The sequence below is a fragment of the Vigna angularis genome, chromosome 3 (assembly GCF_016808095.1).
Source record: "Vigna angularis cultivar LongXiaoDou No.4 chromosome 3, ASM1680809v1, whole genome shotgun sequence".
In the NCBI taxonomy this organism is placed as follows: Eukaryota; Viridiplantae; Streptophyta; class Magnoliopsida; order Fabales; family Fabaceae; genus Vigna; species Vigna angularis.
In genome coordinates, this window is record NC_068972.1 from 2,337,919 (window position 1) to 2,356,982 (window position 19,064).

A 19,064-nucleotide genomic window follows, 5' to 3' on the forward strand; every position below is an offset into this window, starting at 1 on the left:
TACTATTATTTTAATTAGAATAATTTTAGTATTTAAATGACAATGACAAACGATATTATTATGTATAAATGTACATGTGTGTGAAAAAATTATACTGATAATATATAGATTTAATTTTATTGAAAAATAATTAATACATATTTAAAATTTAAGTTTAATTTTATTAAATAAGCGGAAACACATATGTTCTTGTGTCTGTACTTACGTTTTTTAAATATTTATAATACATTATATTATGAGTGACAATATTTGTGTGTTTGCCTTTTTTTAAACATCTATTCTATTATATTATGAGTTGGTAATATTTATAATTTTATGATAATATTCAATTTATATGAAATTGAAAGAAGTGTAAGTAAATGTTTAAAATAATTTCAATATTAATAATTATATTTAGGTATAGATAAAGGTGATAAATTCTTTTTCAAAACTCAATTACAATTAATAAGTGAAGAAAATGTTAAATATAATTTTTAAATGTAATGTTAAATATAAAAATAAATTAATGACTAATTTAACGTTAATGATAAGATTCTAATAATGGAGAATATCCAGATGAAAAAAAAAGATATTGAAAGTAATAAGATGTACTTAAATGTTATGAGTCCAATAAAACACACTTTTTGTTTTTGTGTATGTGTGAATTGATAATTGTTCCTCGAACAAACCAAATATGTTTTTCATCAACATTTATAAAATACAAGTGTCCACAATTATAATGGATGAATTTGTTTATTTAAAAATATACTTTTATCATAAAATAGATTATTTTAGATAAAAAACATTATCATATTTTTGAAGTGATTGTTTAAATTTCATTAAAAAAATGATGTTGAGAAAAGAGTTTTACTATTTAAAAACAATTAGTTTCAATTTAAAAATACTTTTTATAATTGTAATAAAGAAAATAGAAGTAATTTTTATTTTTTCAACTATTTGGTCTGTGATCCTTTTTGTTTCCAAAAATACTTTATTTAAAGCTTAAATAAACTCATCAACCAGTATGAAAAAAAGTATTATGTTCTATTAATATTATCTATAACATAAGACGTGATATTAAATAAACTTTTTACTATGAAAGTATTTTATATTACTTTTCCACTTTTGGAGAAACAATTTCTGTGGCCCACTGATTACATTTAAGAAACGGTAAAGAAAAAACAATTAAACTAAAAGAAAAGGGCCCAACCGGGTTCGAACCGGTGACCTCTTGATCTGCAGTCAAATGCTCTACCACTGAGCTATGGACCCCTTCTGTGTTACTTAAAAAATTTAACTAAAGAAGTTTATTTTATAAGTTTATTATTATTCTGCTTCTGGAGGTCACTAATTACATTTATCAAAACAATGAAAATGAAACCATTAAATTAAAAACAAAGGGCCCAACCGGGTTCGAACCGGTGACCTCTTGATCTGCAGTCAAATGCTCTACCACTGAGCTATGGACCCTTCGATGGGACTAAATTATTTTATTCTTCTTAATAAATATTTATTACATTTATACGGATTTCAAAATTATTCATCAAGATAATCTATAATTATAGAATACGAATTAAAGATAAAGTTGCAGAATATGAATTAAATGAAAAAGAAAAGATTGAGATAATTATGAGAAAGATGCAAAAAAAGAAAAAACGCAAAGAAAAGGAGAGACAACGGCAGAAGGAAAACGGGGTAGAGAGGCGAGGAAACTGGACCGCGAATCGCGACACACTGTTTGTCTGTGTCGAGGGTTGACGTGCGTAACAAGATATCGTATTTTTAATACATACAAATTATTAGATGACTTGGAAATTGAGTTATAACATTTCGAATTTCAAACAATATCCCACACCTAAATTATACATCGATGATCAACAAAATTTGTAAATCAATAACAATATTCACAATCAGATTTTAACGGGACACGAATTGCATTCATCCAATCACTAAATTTATTATTTTTATAAAGCAAATTAAATTTACTGAGTTTGCACTATTTTAAAATAAACAATATTTCATTATACTTTTTTTATTAGTAATAATTGAATACATGCTATAAGTTATATCAATTCATATATGCTTATGAATTGTATACTTGGGGAGGAAAGTAGTATAAAGTTTTGCTCTACCATGATTTCAGTCAAATAAAATATAGGTTCCCATGCGTAGCACGTCAGTCTTCCCTTCCCACAGTTTTTCGTTTTCTTTTTTCCACATTGCCCACACCACAACGACAAACTTTGCCTCCCTTGTCCAAATATACATGTTTTGGATATTCGTTTATAATTTTATTTCTAAAAATATTTTAAAGAATGAAAAAGGAAATATTTAAATTATATTTAATTTCTATTCTTAAACTGTAAACAAATACAAAATCATATTAATTATTTATTTTAACATAAACCCTTATTTAACACTTGCTATTATGACTATTCCAAAAACCGAATCCTTAAAATATGAAATTTTTGTTGTTCTGTTTGCGTTTTGATGAGGACGACCTTAATTCTTATTTATAAAATATATATATAAATATTTGATACGACCCAAATAAATGATCACTGGATATTTCTGACATGATAGGGATCGATTTCTGTATTAAGATTTGGCAGACGTCGAGAGAGGTGCACCACACAAGCATATAAGATCACTGCTTTTAGTAACAAAAGAAAAAAACCGCAGCTACAGTACAACACTCGGTAATCATAGTAATCATATAAGACCCAATTCTACGCAGGCAAGGGACCCACAATTTATTACTGCACCAGTGCTCAGGCTTCGATAATGAAATCCGTCTACCATGTTCATGTTCTTGTCTCTCTCTCTCTCACCAATCACTCGCTTCTTTGCTGTATTAATGGAGTGTGTTTATTATCATTACTCTACTACATCATTCTTATGTTACATTGTTTACATTTAAAATGAAGAAATATATCTATAATGGGAAACAAAACTTGAGTTATAAGTGAGAGGTAGCCAAAAATGGTGAGTGAATGGAGATGATAAAGAGAAGAGGAACAGAAGGTGCAGGTAGAGCAGAAAAAAAAGGATGCGTCACTTCCGATTGAGAATGAGATTAGACTAAGCACACCATCTTGACTTTTAGTGTCTGATGTTTGCACAGCAACAACACTATTTAACTGACACAAACGTACGAACCCTAACCAACCCTAGATCCTTCCTTCCCATTCTCAATCACTTGTTACTGTCTTTATGCTTAATTAACCAAATTATCACCCTAACCATTAAATATCTCAGTACGATCAAGTCGAGATATATGAAATCTGAACGCTGCCCTGCAATTTCAGGCAGAAACTAATGAATGTAAAGTTCATGGTTTTTTAGCTTTTTCTACGTACGTTTTTGCCTTTTTCTCCTTGGAATTTACCCTCTTTCTATTCCCCACCGTTTTATGGAAATCATGAACTGATAAGACGTCTTCACTTGCTGGTTGCTCTACAAAAAGGATATCTTTCATCTTCCATAACACTATTTCATTACAAAACCTTATCTTCTTAAGTATTAAATTACGCATTATAGTTCTATTTACTGCTACAACAGGCCACATTTTACAGTCATAAACACATCATATTCTGGGATATTCACAATATTGTAACGAACTTTTCTCAATATCGCCATTTATTGTTGCCCGCACTAGCAATAAAAATAAAAAGCTAAAATCTACAAAAGGAAAAAAAGAAAGAAAAAAGAGCGGGTATCATTGTAAAAAGAAAAAAAAATGTTGATTTCTATATGGTTATTTGCACTGTATTATGCTTGTTAGTTCAAAGGAAAATTAAATATATTTGACTTTACACTTAGTGATTAAATTCTACGTAAATTAAATATATATTTAAAATTTATTATATAAATAGATGTAAATATTATTTTACAAGTTAGTTTTATAAAATTAATTATTTGAAGTCTAATTTTTAGAATGACATAGATTTTTATTACTAATTCAATAATTTTTATAAATAATAAAGGCTAAAAAGTTAATTAATAGCAGTAAATATAATAAAAAGATAAAATACACCAAAAAATTATTTTTCTATCATTTAATTACTCAATTAACTACTTATAAATTATAACTTTTTATACTTTTATACACTTAATTTTTCTAAATCAATAAAAAATATCATTCACTATTATCAACATAGAACAAAGTAAGTTTTTTATTAAAAGACGAAAGCAATATTTTTAAAATTAAACAATAAAAGATTCTTTGTTGCTTTAAAATTTTATAGAAATTATAATATTTGTTCACTTATGTTAATGTTATCATTACTGATTTCTCTTTAAGGAAGGCTAGACAAGTTAAGCAATTATTTATGATATATTTATGTATCTTGTTTTGTGGATGACCTTTGAAATGACAATTTTAACATTACAAATAAATGAAATAAAATTTAATTAAAGAAGAAGGATAACACATTTAAAAATTAAATAAAACTTTGTTCTTTATTAATGCAATAAAGTGATGAACTCACCCCTGACCCCGTCCATTTACAACCTGGCTTTGTGCTGGCCCGTTATAAATCCTTCAAAAGCCCATACAATTTATATTGAATGCAACCTCTAATCACGGGGCTTCTTCCTGCACTCCATAATTTTCATTCTACACCCCAAATGTTTTCAAAATGGCCAAATTAACATTTGACTTTGAGCAGAGAAAAACCTTACCTTGCTGTCTACTTCAGCACCGCACCTCCTATACCCAGCAGCCCCCGCACCTCCTATTTTCGCTGTTCTGATTTCATCTTCCATCATTTTCTCTGATTTCATTTTCCTTTACCATTGAAGCTTTTGTTAGATCGATGTGAGACTTCCAACAGCTTGGAAGACACATCCACTGAAGCAGGAAAAGATATCCCCGTTCACCTGCACTTCCATTGTCTTCGTTGGCCAAGGTCTGGTGACCTCCATTTCAAAACCTTACTCGGTGAAAGGATGTGAAAGTGTTTTGGTCGGCGAACACACGAACAGTGAAAGGGGTTTCGGTTGGTTGTAGGAGTAGAGAAGAAAATGCAAATGAATTAAAATATTTAATAAATATATATAATTTCAGAGGCAAAATGGAAATTAAGAAAAAAATTGGAAGTGGAGGAAGAAAACACTGGGGTGCAGGAAGAAGTTTTTAAGCACCCATAAGTAAGGCGCACAGTTTGGAACTACAAACATTTTAGAAAGAAACAAATATTAATGTTTGCAAAGTCTTTGAAATTTTGTAGGTCCAGTGTTTACATAATTTCAACCCTTACCATGAAAAAGTATCCCTGATATTGCTTTATTAACCACATTCAAAATTTGATGAAATCAGTCGTAATTTTTATATAGGCAAAATAATCAACTGTAAATAAATACATTTTAAATTTGACATATGTATTTAGTTTATGAAATTTAAAATTTTTAAACCAATATCTAAAACGTCAATTATATCTAATAATTTAATTTATACAATAATAATATTAATAGGTTTAAACATATATTTTAAAGTAAGAAATTAAATTTAATACTTAAATATATTAAATCACAAAAGTTTTCATATGTTAAAATAATAATTTACTCATATAACTAACACAATTTCATTGTTTGTTTTGATTGATATTTTTTATTTGACACACAACTTACTAATATAATATATATCTTTTAGTATAATATATATTTACCGACATAAAAAAAATACACAAATAAACATCGTAGACACAAGATTAAAAGTAGTGTTATGTTAAAATTACTATTATTTACACATGAAACGTATTTATTATTTTAAAAAAATTAAAAAATATTAGTTTAGATTTTTTTCATAAATTATTACATATAAAATTCCTGTGTTTAAATTAAAATCTATACGAGTTGATAAAATATTATTGTGGATAACTGTATATTTCGAAAATCATAAATTAACATATCCCTAATTTAATATAAAAAGAATACCAGCAAAAGTTATCTTCTTAAATAATATGGCATAAGAAGAAGTTATTGTGAACAAAATAGAATGTCTTCTACGAAAAGGTTCAAAAGTTTATGGAAGAAAGCCTTATAAGAACACTTTCGAAGCTTGACTTAGAGGAATATACTTTTTGGGAAAATCCGGAACACTTTTTCTTCCGAGAATTATTTTATTAATATATAAATAAATAAAGATAGGTATAAAACATTAAATAAAAAAATCATTATCATTGTTTAAAGACAATAAAGAAATAATTTTATATGAAAATTTATATAATATATAAAAAACATTCTTAACTCTTTGATTTCAACTATACTCATACTTTTTAGAATAAAAAGTTTAATTATATCGATAAAGATTATGTATCAACTAATCTTGAACAAACACATTTAAAAGATGAAATATTTCTTTTAATCCAAAATCTTAAAATAATCATTTTATAAGTCTTAATATTTACTTATATATTATTTTTTTTATTTGTTATTATTTTCAAGACTTCTTACTCATATTGAATTTGTAACAAATCCTTATCAGTGCTACTGTTCGGCGCTTACCAAATACCGAAATTGTGCTCATGAGGAGAATTTTAAAGCTACTAAAAGATTTGTCTGAGATTTTCCAAGGCATTGCAAATTATGGAGTCAAGTACGAAAGATTGCAAGAAAATAACTTTCATGGATTTTCTGATAGTGACAGGTCCAATTGAAGATATTGACAAGTACACAGAAATACTATTCATAAGTAGGATCTGAAATCTTTTGAGTTCAAATGAAAAAGAAGTCCATATTATCAACAACAACAGAAGTACAAGTTATTGCTATTGCAGGACTATTAATCAAGGAATATGTATTAGACCACCACTGGTTTATTTGCAGACGGAGAAAAAGAAACAGTAAGACAATCAAACTACCATTATTTTCTTTAACATCAACCTTGTTTTCACTGAAACAAAAAAATAAAATCTTAAGAAAAGTATGTTGGATAAAATTCTCTATGATGGAGTAAGAAATATGAGTGTTAAGTGCCATGCACGATGTTCTGATTAAGTCAACTAGTAATCACAGAATAATGGGCGATTCGAGTTAATCTTAATTAGATTCTAGATGTAGTTATGCCATTTGAAATTTCACACTCAAAATGCAAACCTTTAGAAACGTGTGCTAACGAAGTCCATATATTAAAGTTTCGTGGACCTTACGCATCCAACTACTTGCCTAGTAATTAAAACGGCGTGAGTGAATAGTTCCTAAAGAAGTTGATCCAGTTGCATGGCTATCTCTGCCGACAAATAGTTGTGGCCTTGAATTTAGCTTGTGAGTGAAGTGTTCGCTTGGCTTTTGCCAGATACGGTGGAAAGATTTCGAGGCAAAAAAAAATTAACCCATCAAATTGTTGGTTGGTTATTGTATTCTTGTACCTATCACTTTCCCACGACGTGTTATAAACAGAAGGGTGGTTGATCCAATCATTGTCTCGTCAGTGGTGACTTGTTTCATAATTGAGTTTCTGTCAAATACGAGGCTTCCGACCAATCCTCGGCATCTGAGAATGAAGGCTCAACAAGTGAGAACACATAAGAATAAACCAACAATTATAGTCGCATTCATGTTCCCATTCAACACATTAGATAAGACACTGACCCTTCCCACATGGAACTACAACTAGTGCTTGATGATAAGGCTACAAACTCCTTTCAGTGCCTCAATTAGGAACCTTTGCTACAACAACAAACATTATGCGATCAGCTGCAGCTTGCAAAACCAATACTCCTTCCATGATTTGATCTGAAGAACATTTTCAATATAACTGCTTTTTCACCTTCTATGTCAAAACAGGATCATGTCAAGTTATCAATTACGTTAGAATAATGTATACCTGGTGTCAGAATATGAAATCAACTGCCAGATGTTTCACACTCACCCTAGACTGCCCAAAGAAACAGGGCACTAAACGTTGACAATTTCGCATTCACACCACATTGAAGTCCTGAACCATTATCAGAATATCGAGGAGCTTGAAATTTTTATTCTATATTTAATTCTAAAACTTGTTTATTTTGCCACCTATGTCACGTGTGGTCGCAGCTGGTAACTAGAATTTTGAAAGTTCTTCTTTACCTTCTACCTCTGTCACCCCTCCCTTTATCATCCATTAGCTAAAGAAATTGAATAGCTTGGTTAGTGATTTGATATGCATATACACATTTGAAATCACAGAAAATTAGACAGAGTACGCTAATGTTTTGTCCTGTAGCTCTCTTCTTGATGTTTGTTTCATTCATTGGATTCCACTTAAGAAAAGGCTATTTCTGAAAAGTTAGATTCGTGATCACTGGCATGCTTATTAACTGGTTTGGTAGGAAATGACATTTTTTCCTGCAGTGAAATATGTCGACCATAGAAATGACAAACTGACATAACTTTGGCTTGTCCCACAAAATTAGCAAAACTCAGTAAATAAACCAGAAAATTGGATTGTTCCAACTTCAACAAATTTCCTTACTGGTCTCTTCCGTCAACAATACTTAAAAAATCAGAAGTACGGTTTTTAGCGTAATAAAATCACGAGATCGTGTGTTAAAGATAAGATTCTCAAAGATAAGGAAAGGAATAATGTCTCAAGCTAAGTTTCTCCCCTACACGTCTAAAACAAGGGTCATGTTGTCTGACTCCATCCAGTAGCATTTCCAGGATTTGACAGGCCTAGAGATTCGTTTACTGCTAGAGATAGATATTCTTCGTTACAGTATTATGCTCTTTCAAGAGCCAGCATAGGATTTGGACGCATGCACCTTTACAACAAAGAACATTGTTGCTTTTACCAAATTGACCACCGAACAGTAAACAATAACACCGAGACAGAGAGAGCAATCGGACATTAATCTTGTTGAGAAGCCAGACAGGACAATCTGAACCAACAAAAAACAACCGTCTTGTAGCTGAGTTTTCTCTAGTAGAAATGCCGGGGTTTCCCATTTCCACATTCTTCGTGTGATGGGGATCCGATTTCCAAATTTTAATGCTTTTTGTAACTTCCTATTATCCCACATACACGCCAAGATTTTCTAAGTGGAATACCAAATATTCTGCTGAAACATTTTGACATACTTTCCGATATTTCACATCTGCTCACGCGTACTATGATTGGAACCGATGGCAGCAATATTCGTGAACGTTTTTCCGTATTCATATCAGATTTGGGGAACTTTTTCATTTCCCACTAATTATCTGGAAATCATCACCCAGTTACAAGATTTTGCGAATAAGAATATGTACAAACTCAAATAGAAAAATTTACAGTAGGCGGTCACAAACCTTGATCAGCCAAATTAGCATTATAGGGAGAGAATTGAACATATAATTGAAAGAAAGCACTGAAATTCCATCCCTAACTAAGGGAAACACAAAGACGATGAGGCTTGAGAAACAGTGTTGTTTACTACAATCTCTACCCCCAATCAAACCTCTTTCTATCGAGGGGAATTGGGATTTGATTGTTGAGATTCCAGATGTCATCATCCCAAACAACATCATTGTAGAGGTCAGTGAAAGCATCACCCCCCAGGAAGTCCATGTCCCAAGCAGGGACCCAGGTGGAACCCCACGACATTTGCTCATCAACCACACCTCTCAACCAAGGGATATTCTGATTATTCTCCTCCCAATTCCAACCCATCATGCCACCGTCTCTTGCTCCTTGTTGCTGCTGCTGCTGCAAGAACCCAGCCACCATGTCTCTAGAACTTTCCTTTCTCTCCTCGTCCTCCACCACACTCTTCCCCACCTTCTGCTCACCCTCTTTCTTCACTTTCTTCTTCCCCGTTGCCGTGACATCTTCAACAATGGGAGGATTGTTCATGGGCATAACAACAGCGTTCACAGTCACACCTCTCTGCCTCTTCATGTTGGTAGGGAAATTAGAAGGAGTCAAGCGATGGAAAAGCGAAACGAAATAGGTGGTATTTATAGAGGGGGGGTTACATTCGGTGGCAGCAGTTATGGAAATCTAGAGTGTGGACAATTTTGTAATCAAGTTGTGGTGGTGTGATGTGATGTGAGCAGTACCATGGATTTTTTTTTGGTCATGAAATGCATATTCATTTGGGTTACCGGCACCATCCTTTTGCTCTAATTTTGGAACATAACGACAAAAAAAAATCCCACCTTTTAGACAACGTAGGGGTCAAGTACCAAGTGCCGTAAGTAAGTTAGAAGCAAGTCAAACTCTTGATCTGGTCCATTTGTTTCATAGGTAGGCGTAGGCCTAGTGCAATGAATTTTTCGGTGAAAATGAGGTCCCTATTTCTTTTTTTTATCAACCAGCGCTTCTATTTTTTTTATTTATTTTTACGGTTATCACTATTTGCCTAATGAATCGTGTTGGAATCATACATCCACATGAGGCTGTTGCAAGTTGTTGCAACTTGCCTCTCTCTTTCGTTAAATTTTTCTCTTTTCCCTTTTCTAAAGATACTTTGTTAAAACTTGCAAGAAATCGAAGGAGTGCTGTCAATTTTTCTTTCTCGGGAAGGTAAATCTTGTTGGGATGGAAGTTTCAAGTTTCCATAAACCATCACCGTTATTATTACATATACTACTTGTTTTCTTTTCCGTTATTTTTAATTTTAAGATAACCTTTTTTAATTATACTATTAATTTGATCAATTTTAGGGAAAACAAATTTAAATAACTGGAGAACAAAATATAATAGCACAGAAATGTATATTAAAAATTCAAAGAGATCAAGTAAGTCATTCGTCTAAAATTGCATTAAATTTCTTAATTTCAGTAAACAAACTTAAACAATTCTGAAAAAGAGGATACTCTAACGCCTAAAGTATGACTTTAAGTATTTAAAATTGAAAAGGTTACTTAAAAAATACTCTTATCTCTGATACAAAAAAAACTGTACTGTAATATAAGCAATTAATTAAGTAACGAAGATAAGACAAATAAAATCAGGAATTCATACTAACTTTTTAAAGAAAATTACTATTAATAATTTAATACATCCATTTACTCTACTTAATTGGTAGGATTACTAACTTATTATAGAACACGTTAAGGTCTGAAACGTTTTGTATTTTCTCTGTCTCGTAATAAGTGCAGCTTAATTTTTTTCACACACATTAAAACAAAAACAGTTATGTTACTTATAAAATATTTTTATTTTCCAATAAATATATCACTTAGGATCCTGAAAAAAAAGGGTAATAAATCACTGCGAATAATTTGTTTTTCAACTTTAAATGTCTAAACAAGGATCTCCCGCTTTTTCTATTGTTATCACTATTTTCCTAATATGGAAATAATCTATTTTTAATCTTTAAAGAGTTTATATGATTTTTATAGCTGTTATTTTTATAAAAAAATTCACCAACTCTAGTGATAAGTATCTCAGACAAAATATCTAGTTAACCTGAAAATATGCTAAAATGGTTAACACAAAGAAAATAAGAGAAATTAAAAGAAATCAAGATAGTATTAAATAGTAGATAAAAATGGATGAAAATCTGAAAAGATGTGGCCATAACAGAGAGTATCTATGATTAATGCAGAGTGGGAAGAAGCAGCATCAATGGAATTGAATTTTTTGAGAAATAAATAAATATAAAAACAAAATAAAATATCTCAACACACAGATTTTTTTTTTAGAACATTTTTATAAAAGATATGTTATATCAAAATATTGTAAAAAAAAAAGTATGTAATGATATGATCCTAAAATAAAAAGATAGCAATAATAGTATTTTAGTAGGTGAAGTGTGGTATAGGTAGCAGTGCAAGGGGAGGCCTAGTCTACAGCTTCAACTGTTGCATGCATGCTCTCTTTTCTCCACTGTCGGCATAAAGGCCAAATTCAATTGTGGGCCATTTTCCAAATAATCTCATAAAGCAGCTGGAAAGTGGATCCACCCTTTTCCACTCTTTCTATTCTTAATATCTTACAACTATATTTAACTTCTCTCATTTCGGTGGGTCAACCATGCACAAACCTTCCATCATTATTCACCTAATGGATTCTCATCTTCCCCCCCTCCATATTTTATCATACCATTAATTAATAAATTACTTACAGTCATTGAAACAAATATGGTTTAGTTAAAAAATATTAAGTCAAAATTAACCTTTCAATTGTTTAATTTATTTTTTAATATAATTTTATTTTTTGTCAATTCATTTATATGTTAAAAAGAAAGAACAAAATTATAATGTTTCATAATTTCTTTTTAACCATCTACCCTTTTTCTCCTCTTTGGTCTCTTCCTTTCCTCTTCACTAACTAACTTTAAACTAACGATTCAAAAGCAAATGTTTTTTGTTTTGTATAGAAAAAAATATATAATTTATAAGAACGAACAAAATTCCATTGCTTGATAAAAATGTTTAAATAATTTTTCTATCATTTTCGTTTATTTTAAAAGTTAGATTCTGACATTTCTTCACGAATATTTTGTGAAAACTTTAGACAAAAAAGTATTGTTCTGTGAAAAATATATACTTTTTAATTTTAAATTCCTAAAGAATAAAATAAAAAACTTACCATGCACGTGGGATATATTATAAACTTTGAACTAATCTCTGACGTGTGTTTTTATTTTATAGTATAATGAATATTTTCAACGATGATGGCGGGCGACATGCATGCACAGTAAGCTCATAGGTAGATTTATGTTAAAGTATTATACAGCTGTAAGGATGGTGGAATCGAAGGAAGCAATTCCATAGATTTTGGACATTGTTTGCAATTCCTACACTTAATGCTCTCCTTTTCATTGCAACTTCTCCTCTGCTTACTTTTCTCTTATTGTTTAACAATAATTGATAAGGAAAAATTAAATCAAATTTATTTCTTCGAAAAAGTCATATATATATAATTTTAACTAACTATTTAACAAATAGTTATTTAAGAATGACAAATTTTAACTAATTACAAAGTATTTCTCAAATTTAAAATTTTAGAAAAAATAATTTATATTATGTTTTAGGTTTTTTGAATTTAATACTCTTTCATTAAAAAAATTATTAAATAATGATAAATTTTAGTGACTAAAAATATATTTAGAAACTAATGTCTTTATTATAAAACTCTTCATAACTAATGTAAGTTGACTAGTTTAGATTTTAATTGTTACTAATTTAGAAATTAATTATAATATATTTTTTTATATAAAAATATTTTAATTATCAATAAATTTTCAATTTAAAAAATTTTCATTATAATTATTTTTAATTACTAAAATTAGTCATTATATTATTTTTATTTTTTGTTATTCATACGAATAAAAATAATTTGGCATATCTCAAATTACTTAACCAAAAGATCTTGATTTTTATGTCACGTCAAAATCTATCACTGATTTAGAGACGTAAGGGTATTCTTATAAATTTTGTAACGAATATTTTTCATTAAATATCTAGTACTAAGAAATCATTAAACATTTTAAATTATTGGAAATTAAATATTAAACAATTAAAAATTGAATTAGGCTATTTCCTTTTAGTAAGTACCTAACATTCTTGATGATTGTCCTTTTTGGATTGGAAATTATGAGTGTTAAGTGGAACAGAGCGAGCAGTAATGATGATATACAGTAGCATTATTATACCATGGTGGCACCATGATATAAGTGAAACACCATAAATGAGGAAAGTTGGATACAGACACAAACCCTTAAGAAATTAAATGGAAATGCCTCTATGGTTGTTGAACGGTGAGAATACAGTATCAAAGTTGTAATCATACATGCTATCTGTGATCACAAGATTCATATGCCCTGACAGATCATAGTGCTCTCTGTTCCTCAGAGGCATGAATTCATGGAACAGTAAGTGGGCCAGAGTTATTACACACAAAACCCTTCAGACAGAAAGTGACGCTTCTAATGAATCTCTGTTGGACCGAACAACCATTGTCAGATTGTGGGCTTCTCTTCACGGAAACCTTATTCAGTTTCGGCCCATTATGTACGAATTTTCTTCAGAGTGGGCCCAACAGTACCATCTTATTTAAGAAATCTTACCCGCGTTGTCACTAGTTCAAAAACCGTTTTTCACTCAAACCAAATATTCTATTTGACACCCTAGCGGTTAAAATCTTTAATTTCGTTAGCCGTTAAAAATATTAGTTCTTAAAATAATTTTTTTTTAATTTATTATACAGATTAAGACGTACAAATTTTCAACCCCTCATTAATTAATTAAAATGCTTTTCCTAAAATTTAATTTTTCATACCAGAAATAGATAGGTGATTAGTGAGAGCGCATCCCAAAGATACCCGAAAGCATAAATTCGGCGATAGTTACTTCCATTGTTTAGCGTTTTGTCTGATTAGATAACCATCTTTTTCGATCAACAATGTTATTTTCAATTCTTTATTACACACAGCGAAACGAAAAAAAATTATTTTGGTTTTAGAAAATCAAATAAATTTTTGATAAATGTTGTCTCTGTTAACATAATACATAATAGGATGTAGTGTGATTCAATCACAGCTAGCCACAAAGGTGATGATGATACGTCAATGAGTATGTCTAGTTCCTGCAAAGCTACCTCTTTTATTTATCAGTTTTACCAAATCCAAATTAAGAACTGTGAATTTAAAAATTAAGTTTCTTCGAGGAGGAAAAAAAGTAGCTTGCTTGAGCTCTTTCTCTTGCAAACAAAAATGATGATTCTTTTAGATTTGGCTTTCTTAAAAAGGATTTTGGACTGCAAGATTGTCAATAATAAGAAAATGAGTTTTCTGTTTAGAATAAACTTTCTCAATAAGGTATGAGATGGTGGAGATATTAATCTTATTTTGTTACTAGAATATTTTTATAATTATTCTGATTTTTTTAGATTATAATATTTTAAGATAATTTATTACCGTGATACATTTCTATAATAATTTATTTGTTTCTTATATATTATTAGGTTTACTATTTATGATACTTAAGAATAAAATATCATTTCACTGAAAATTATAACAATTTTAATAATAATAATAATAATGATGATGATGGAAGAAATTTTCTTGACAACCTGCTCATGAATCACCACTACCATTATAAACAGGGTAAAAACAAGATGATAATTTCAAAATTGAATTTTGTACTGAATTTTTTGTGTTATATTTAAATATATTGATGTACATTGATTACAAATTTTATGATACTTGAAATTTTTATATATACTACTGATTTTGGTAAAATTTAAGGATAAAATATTATTTCACAGAAAATCATAACAATTTTAATAATAATAATAATGGAAGTAATTTTTTGAAACTTGAATCACCATTACTATTATAAATAGGTAAAAACATGACGATAATTTTGAAATTGGATTTTTTTTTTAATTTACTTTCAAAACATATTAAATTTTGTTAATATATAAAAAAATAATATATTTTAAAACACACTACCGAGAACAACACTAAAATATTTAGCAGAAAATCTGAAATTGATAATTTTAAGTATTATGATAATGATAACAATGCTTCTAATAACGACTCAATGACTTATGGAATAACCCAATCATAAATCTTCAAACTCCAGCCTAAAGGAGTAGCAATGGAATAATTTGTTTCCTATGTTAGTTTGCTTATTTATTAAAACCTTTCATAAGTTAATATCACTTTCATATGTATTTACCGCAATGAAAAAAAAAATCAATAATAGAATATTATCTCACAAAACTTCATATATTTAAATATTTATATATGGATTCATACTCTCAAGTAATAACCAATAACTTCAACCTTAGGATAGTTAATAATATCTGGTTATGATGCATTGTATGGCAATGAGCCTGGGCTTGGGTATGGAGAAGCTTGTATTTATTTTTTAAAATTCATACATTTGACAACTGATGGATGTCGTGTTCAACTTTGAACCGGAAACTTTCATTCAGAACTGCTGGGTATTAATTTAGATTAATCCAAACATAACGTAGACTCATTTTCTTAAAAATGAAACAAGTTTATTCATCAAAATAAAATTAATATCTGCACCGTATAAAATCAGCAATATCCACCTATCACTTGCACTTCAATTAAAATAAAACGTTTCATATCCTAATTGGAAAAAGCTGTTAGAAGATAAGTATGTCAACCATCAAACTTGTAGAAATGACTCTATAGTGAGTCACAAATATAGATACTAGATTGAAACAAATAATTTTCTTTATGCAATTTTACAAGACTATATACTCATTTCTTATTAATTTAATATATTAATGAATAAGCACAAAAATTACAAAAAAGTTACAAAATAATTAGGATAAATAAATATGCTCATCACTCATTATCACAAAAACTTTGACAAAAACTACTTGTGGAAACCAAAGTAAACTTAACATATAGAAGAAGAAACATTTCTTATGAGTATTGAATAGGATCACGCAGTCTTTTTCTTTCTTTTTTTAAAGAACATGATCTCAACCATTAAACTAAAATCCCATTTATATAAAACATTAGTAAAAATATAATTGAGAGAGAGAATAAAGATAAATGGATACTGAACCCTATTTTATTAAAGTGCAAGTATGTGGTAATCTTTCCAGATGCATATTAATCACTGCACCTAGTTAATACAATTCCTCACCCTGCTCTCAATCAAGAAATAAACGGTTGCGTTGAAAACAAGGACAATAGATTCCAAACAGTTTTGGGAACGGGACAACAATAAATAGCAAATTAGACAAATGTGACCGGCACAAAGAAGCCCTTTTTTTACTTTGACAATCCCCCATCCCCAATTCTATTTCTCTTTAATTCTTTCACACTCTTTAATCCATGGCGTAGAGCATAAGCAAAGTCAGAGAGGCGTAATTTTAATTGAATAATATTATCTTTAGGACACAGTCAACTTCATTACAAAAACATCTGAACATTCTCATATAAAGCATTTTGTACAAATTTTCGATCTTAGCTGCTAGTAGTTACAATTTGAAGACCCATAAAAGAAAATCAAAATGAAGTTTACCATTCTCGTATAGACTTCTACTTACAAAGGAAGAGAATGGTATCTAAGCACACCTGCAATCCCAAATCAGTCCTCTATTTTATTTGGATACAAGATAATAGACCCAGTTGACATTTACGCGTTATCAACTGAACATATTTACAATCAAGATAAAATTTATCTCTTCCTCTAGACTCAAAGATCCAAAAATTACTTTTGTCCGTGCGTGTTGTATGAAGTCTCGGTTATGTTTTGAATTGAATCTAATATTAAAACTTGTGTGGTATGAGAAGAGGATCTATGCCAGGGCAGGGATGCTGCAATTTCGCCTATCCCTATCAAGGCAATCAAATCCCTCAATTCTCACGGCAGGATTGTCACCAAAATTAGCTCGAACACAGCCTCCCTTCCTTGCTGAGGATGAGGGAGATGGTGGGAGACCTGATGCAGTCGGAACCACCACCCACGACTGCGGTGAGAGCGGAGAAAAAGTCTCATCTCCAAATCGAGCATCCTGAATCAAAGGGTTAGTTGCTCTGCTAGGCGGCGACCCGCAGAAAAAAGGTGGCGAGGAGGCTGCCACAGGCCAAGAGTGCTCTACATCAAAATCACCATCCTGGAAAACCATCAACAAACAAAATCAATTAAATCTGAGCACAACCTTCATCACTAATAAATAAATTAACCTAAACCACACGACTCACAACAGAAGAGAAAACAAAATAATAACAAAAAAAAACATTAAAAAAAATATCTACCTTTGTGAGTATGTTGTCCAGAGGATTTGAACCAGAGGAGCTTGAATCACATGGTTCGACCTGGCAACTGCAGAGAAACAAAGGATGCAAAGTTTAGTAATAATAGAAATAATACTTTGAAATACAATAAGGAGAAGAAAGGAAAGAAGTTATACCTGAGATGCCATCGGAAGTTTCTAGCAGGGTGATCGTTGACGGGAAAGTTGAAGAGGCCGAGGCGGCGGGGCTTGGGGCAAACCACGCTAATCTCATCGTGGGATGGAACGACCGCGTTTTGGATGGCAAACTGCTTCATCTTCGTCCTTCGATTTTTATCTACGTATTTAATTAACAACTAAAACCTGCTCCACACCTACAGACGTAGCAAAGGAGAAAATAATTAGAAGAGGCCATCAAACGAAAACTCAAAAACCGAAAGCAATAAACAAATCAAGCCTGTCAAACCAAATTCTGTAATATATTAAACGAGATCCTACGAGCACATGTAACTATACCAACAACTGAAGGTTGAGATCTAGTAAAATAGAAAAAGGAAACAACAAAAATAAATTATAATCACGCGTAGAGTTTCTGAAATCTCAATCACCTAGCTCTACCATAGCTATACACCTCACCTACAGATCTAACAAAAACAATACAAAATTCGAGTATGCAAATAAAAAACCGTATATGAATTGATACAACATAAATCGAGCGAGATCTAGAAAAGGAAAGTGCCGGTTTACGATAATTAAATTAAATTTGAATTTGAAGAACAGGAATTACAAATATTAAAAAAATGATAAGGAGAGAAGAAGGTTAACGTTTGGGAGCAAAGAGATCTAAGAGAGTAGTGATAGTAGAAGCAGTACCTGTGAGGTAAGGTGAGGGTTTGATTAACTAACTGTACAGAGGTTGTGAAGAAAAGAGAAGGAATTGAATTGAAAGAAGAAGTTGGTGAGAGAAGGGGACAGAGAAAAGTGAGGGTGAGGGATGAAGAAGATGGAAGTATGGGTTGCAACCACACTTCCTTTATATTTATCTTTTATATATATATATATAATTTATTTAAGGTAGATTTTTATTCTAATATTGTATGGTTAATTCATGCGGGCGGTGCCTCCCGCGATAAATCACATCGATATTGGCACCCTCAAACTCTCTTTCTTCTACAGTAAAATCAAAATTTTATGCGCATCCATGAATTATGTATAATTTATCATGTTAAAATATTAAATATGATACTATGATGTGAAAATATCTTAAATATCAACCCATCCCTTGGGAATGAGAATGAGTCTTGTATGGTGTAGCATTGTGCAACGCGCAACGTTTAACCTCCTCCCTACACGTGGCGCCCTCTCCACCTTCTAGGACCCAAGGTCGGCAAATTCGTACTTTCAAGGTCCGCTCCTACCATTCACTAATTTTTATTTCACTTTAATC

At 30.5% G+C, this 19,064-nt stretch overlaps 2 protein-coding genes and 2 non-coding genes across 4 annotated transcripts; all 4 read right to left on the minus strand.

Moving 5' to 3' along the window:
• Positions 1-1,179: 1,179 nt before the first annotated feature.
• Positions 1,180-1,251, minus strand: TRNAC-GCA (transfer RNA cysteine (anticodon GCA)). The gene has a single exon. It is a non-coding gene; the product is annotated as a tRNA-Cys (tRNA).
• A 126-nt stretch (positions 1,252-1,377) lies between these two features.
• TRNAC-GCA (transfer RNA cysteine (anticodon GCA)) lies at positions 1,378-1,449 on the minus strand. The gene has a single exon. It is a non-coding gene; the product is annotated as a tRNA-Cys (tRNA).
• Positions 1,450-9,243: 7,794 nt separating this feature from the next.
• LOC108325040 (uncharacterized) lies at positions 9,244-9,973 on the minus strand. Its single transcript, XM_017558025.2, has one exon. The coding sequence runs from the start codon at positions 9,833-9,835 to the stop codon at positions 9,380-9,382; it is 456 nt and encodes a 151-aa protein (XP_017413514.1). The 5' UTR covers positions 9,836-9,973; the 3' UTR covers positions 9,244-9,379.
• Positions 9,974-16,786: 6,813 nt separating this feature from the next.
• Positions 16,787-18,653, minus strand: LOC108324932 (uncharacterized). Its single transcript, XM_017557885.2, has 4 exons — positions 18,491-18,653; positions 17,795-17,991; positions 17,640-17,706; positions 16,787-17,497 (listed from the first exon to the last, which is right to left on the minus strand). The coding sequence occupies exons 2-4, from the start codon at positions 17,932-17,934 to the stop codon at positions 17,180-17,182; spliced, it is 525 nt and encodes a 174-aa protein (XP_017413374.1). The 5' UTR covers positions 17,935-17,991; positions 18,491-18,653; the 3' UTR covers positions 16,787-17,179.
• Positions 18,654-19,064: the final 411 nt, after the last annotated feature.

What these genes read in the sequence shown, in the direction of transcription:
- LOC108325040 (XM_017558025.2), bottom strand. Translation starts at nt 9,835, where the DNA reads ATGAAGAGGCAGAGAGGTGTGACTGTGAACGCTGTTGTTATGCCCATG.
- LOC108324932 (XM_017557885.2), bottom strand. Translation starts at nt 17,934, where the DNA reads ATGAAGCAGTTTGCCATCCAAAACGCGGTCGTTCCATCCCACGATGAG. An exon ending in AACTTCCGATGGCATCTCAG is followed by an intron (nt 17,707 to 17,794) that starts GTATAACTTCTT and finishes GTTTCTCTGCAG; the next exon opens with TTGCCAGGTCGAACCATGTG. An exon ending in TGGACAACATACTCACAAAG is followed by an intron (nt 17,498 to 17,639) that starts GTAGATATTTTT and finishes ATGGTTTTCCAG; the next exon opens with GATGGTGATTTTGATGTAGA.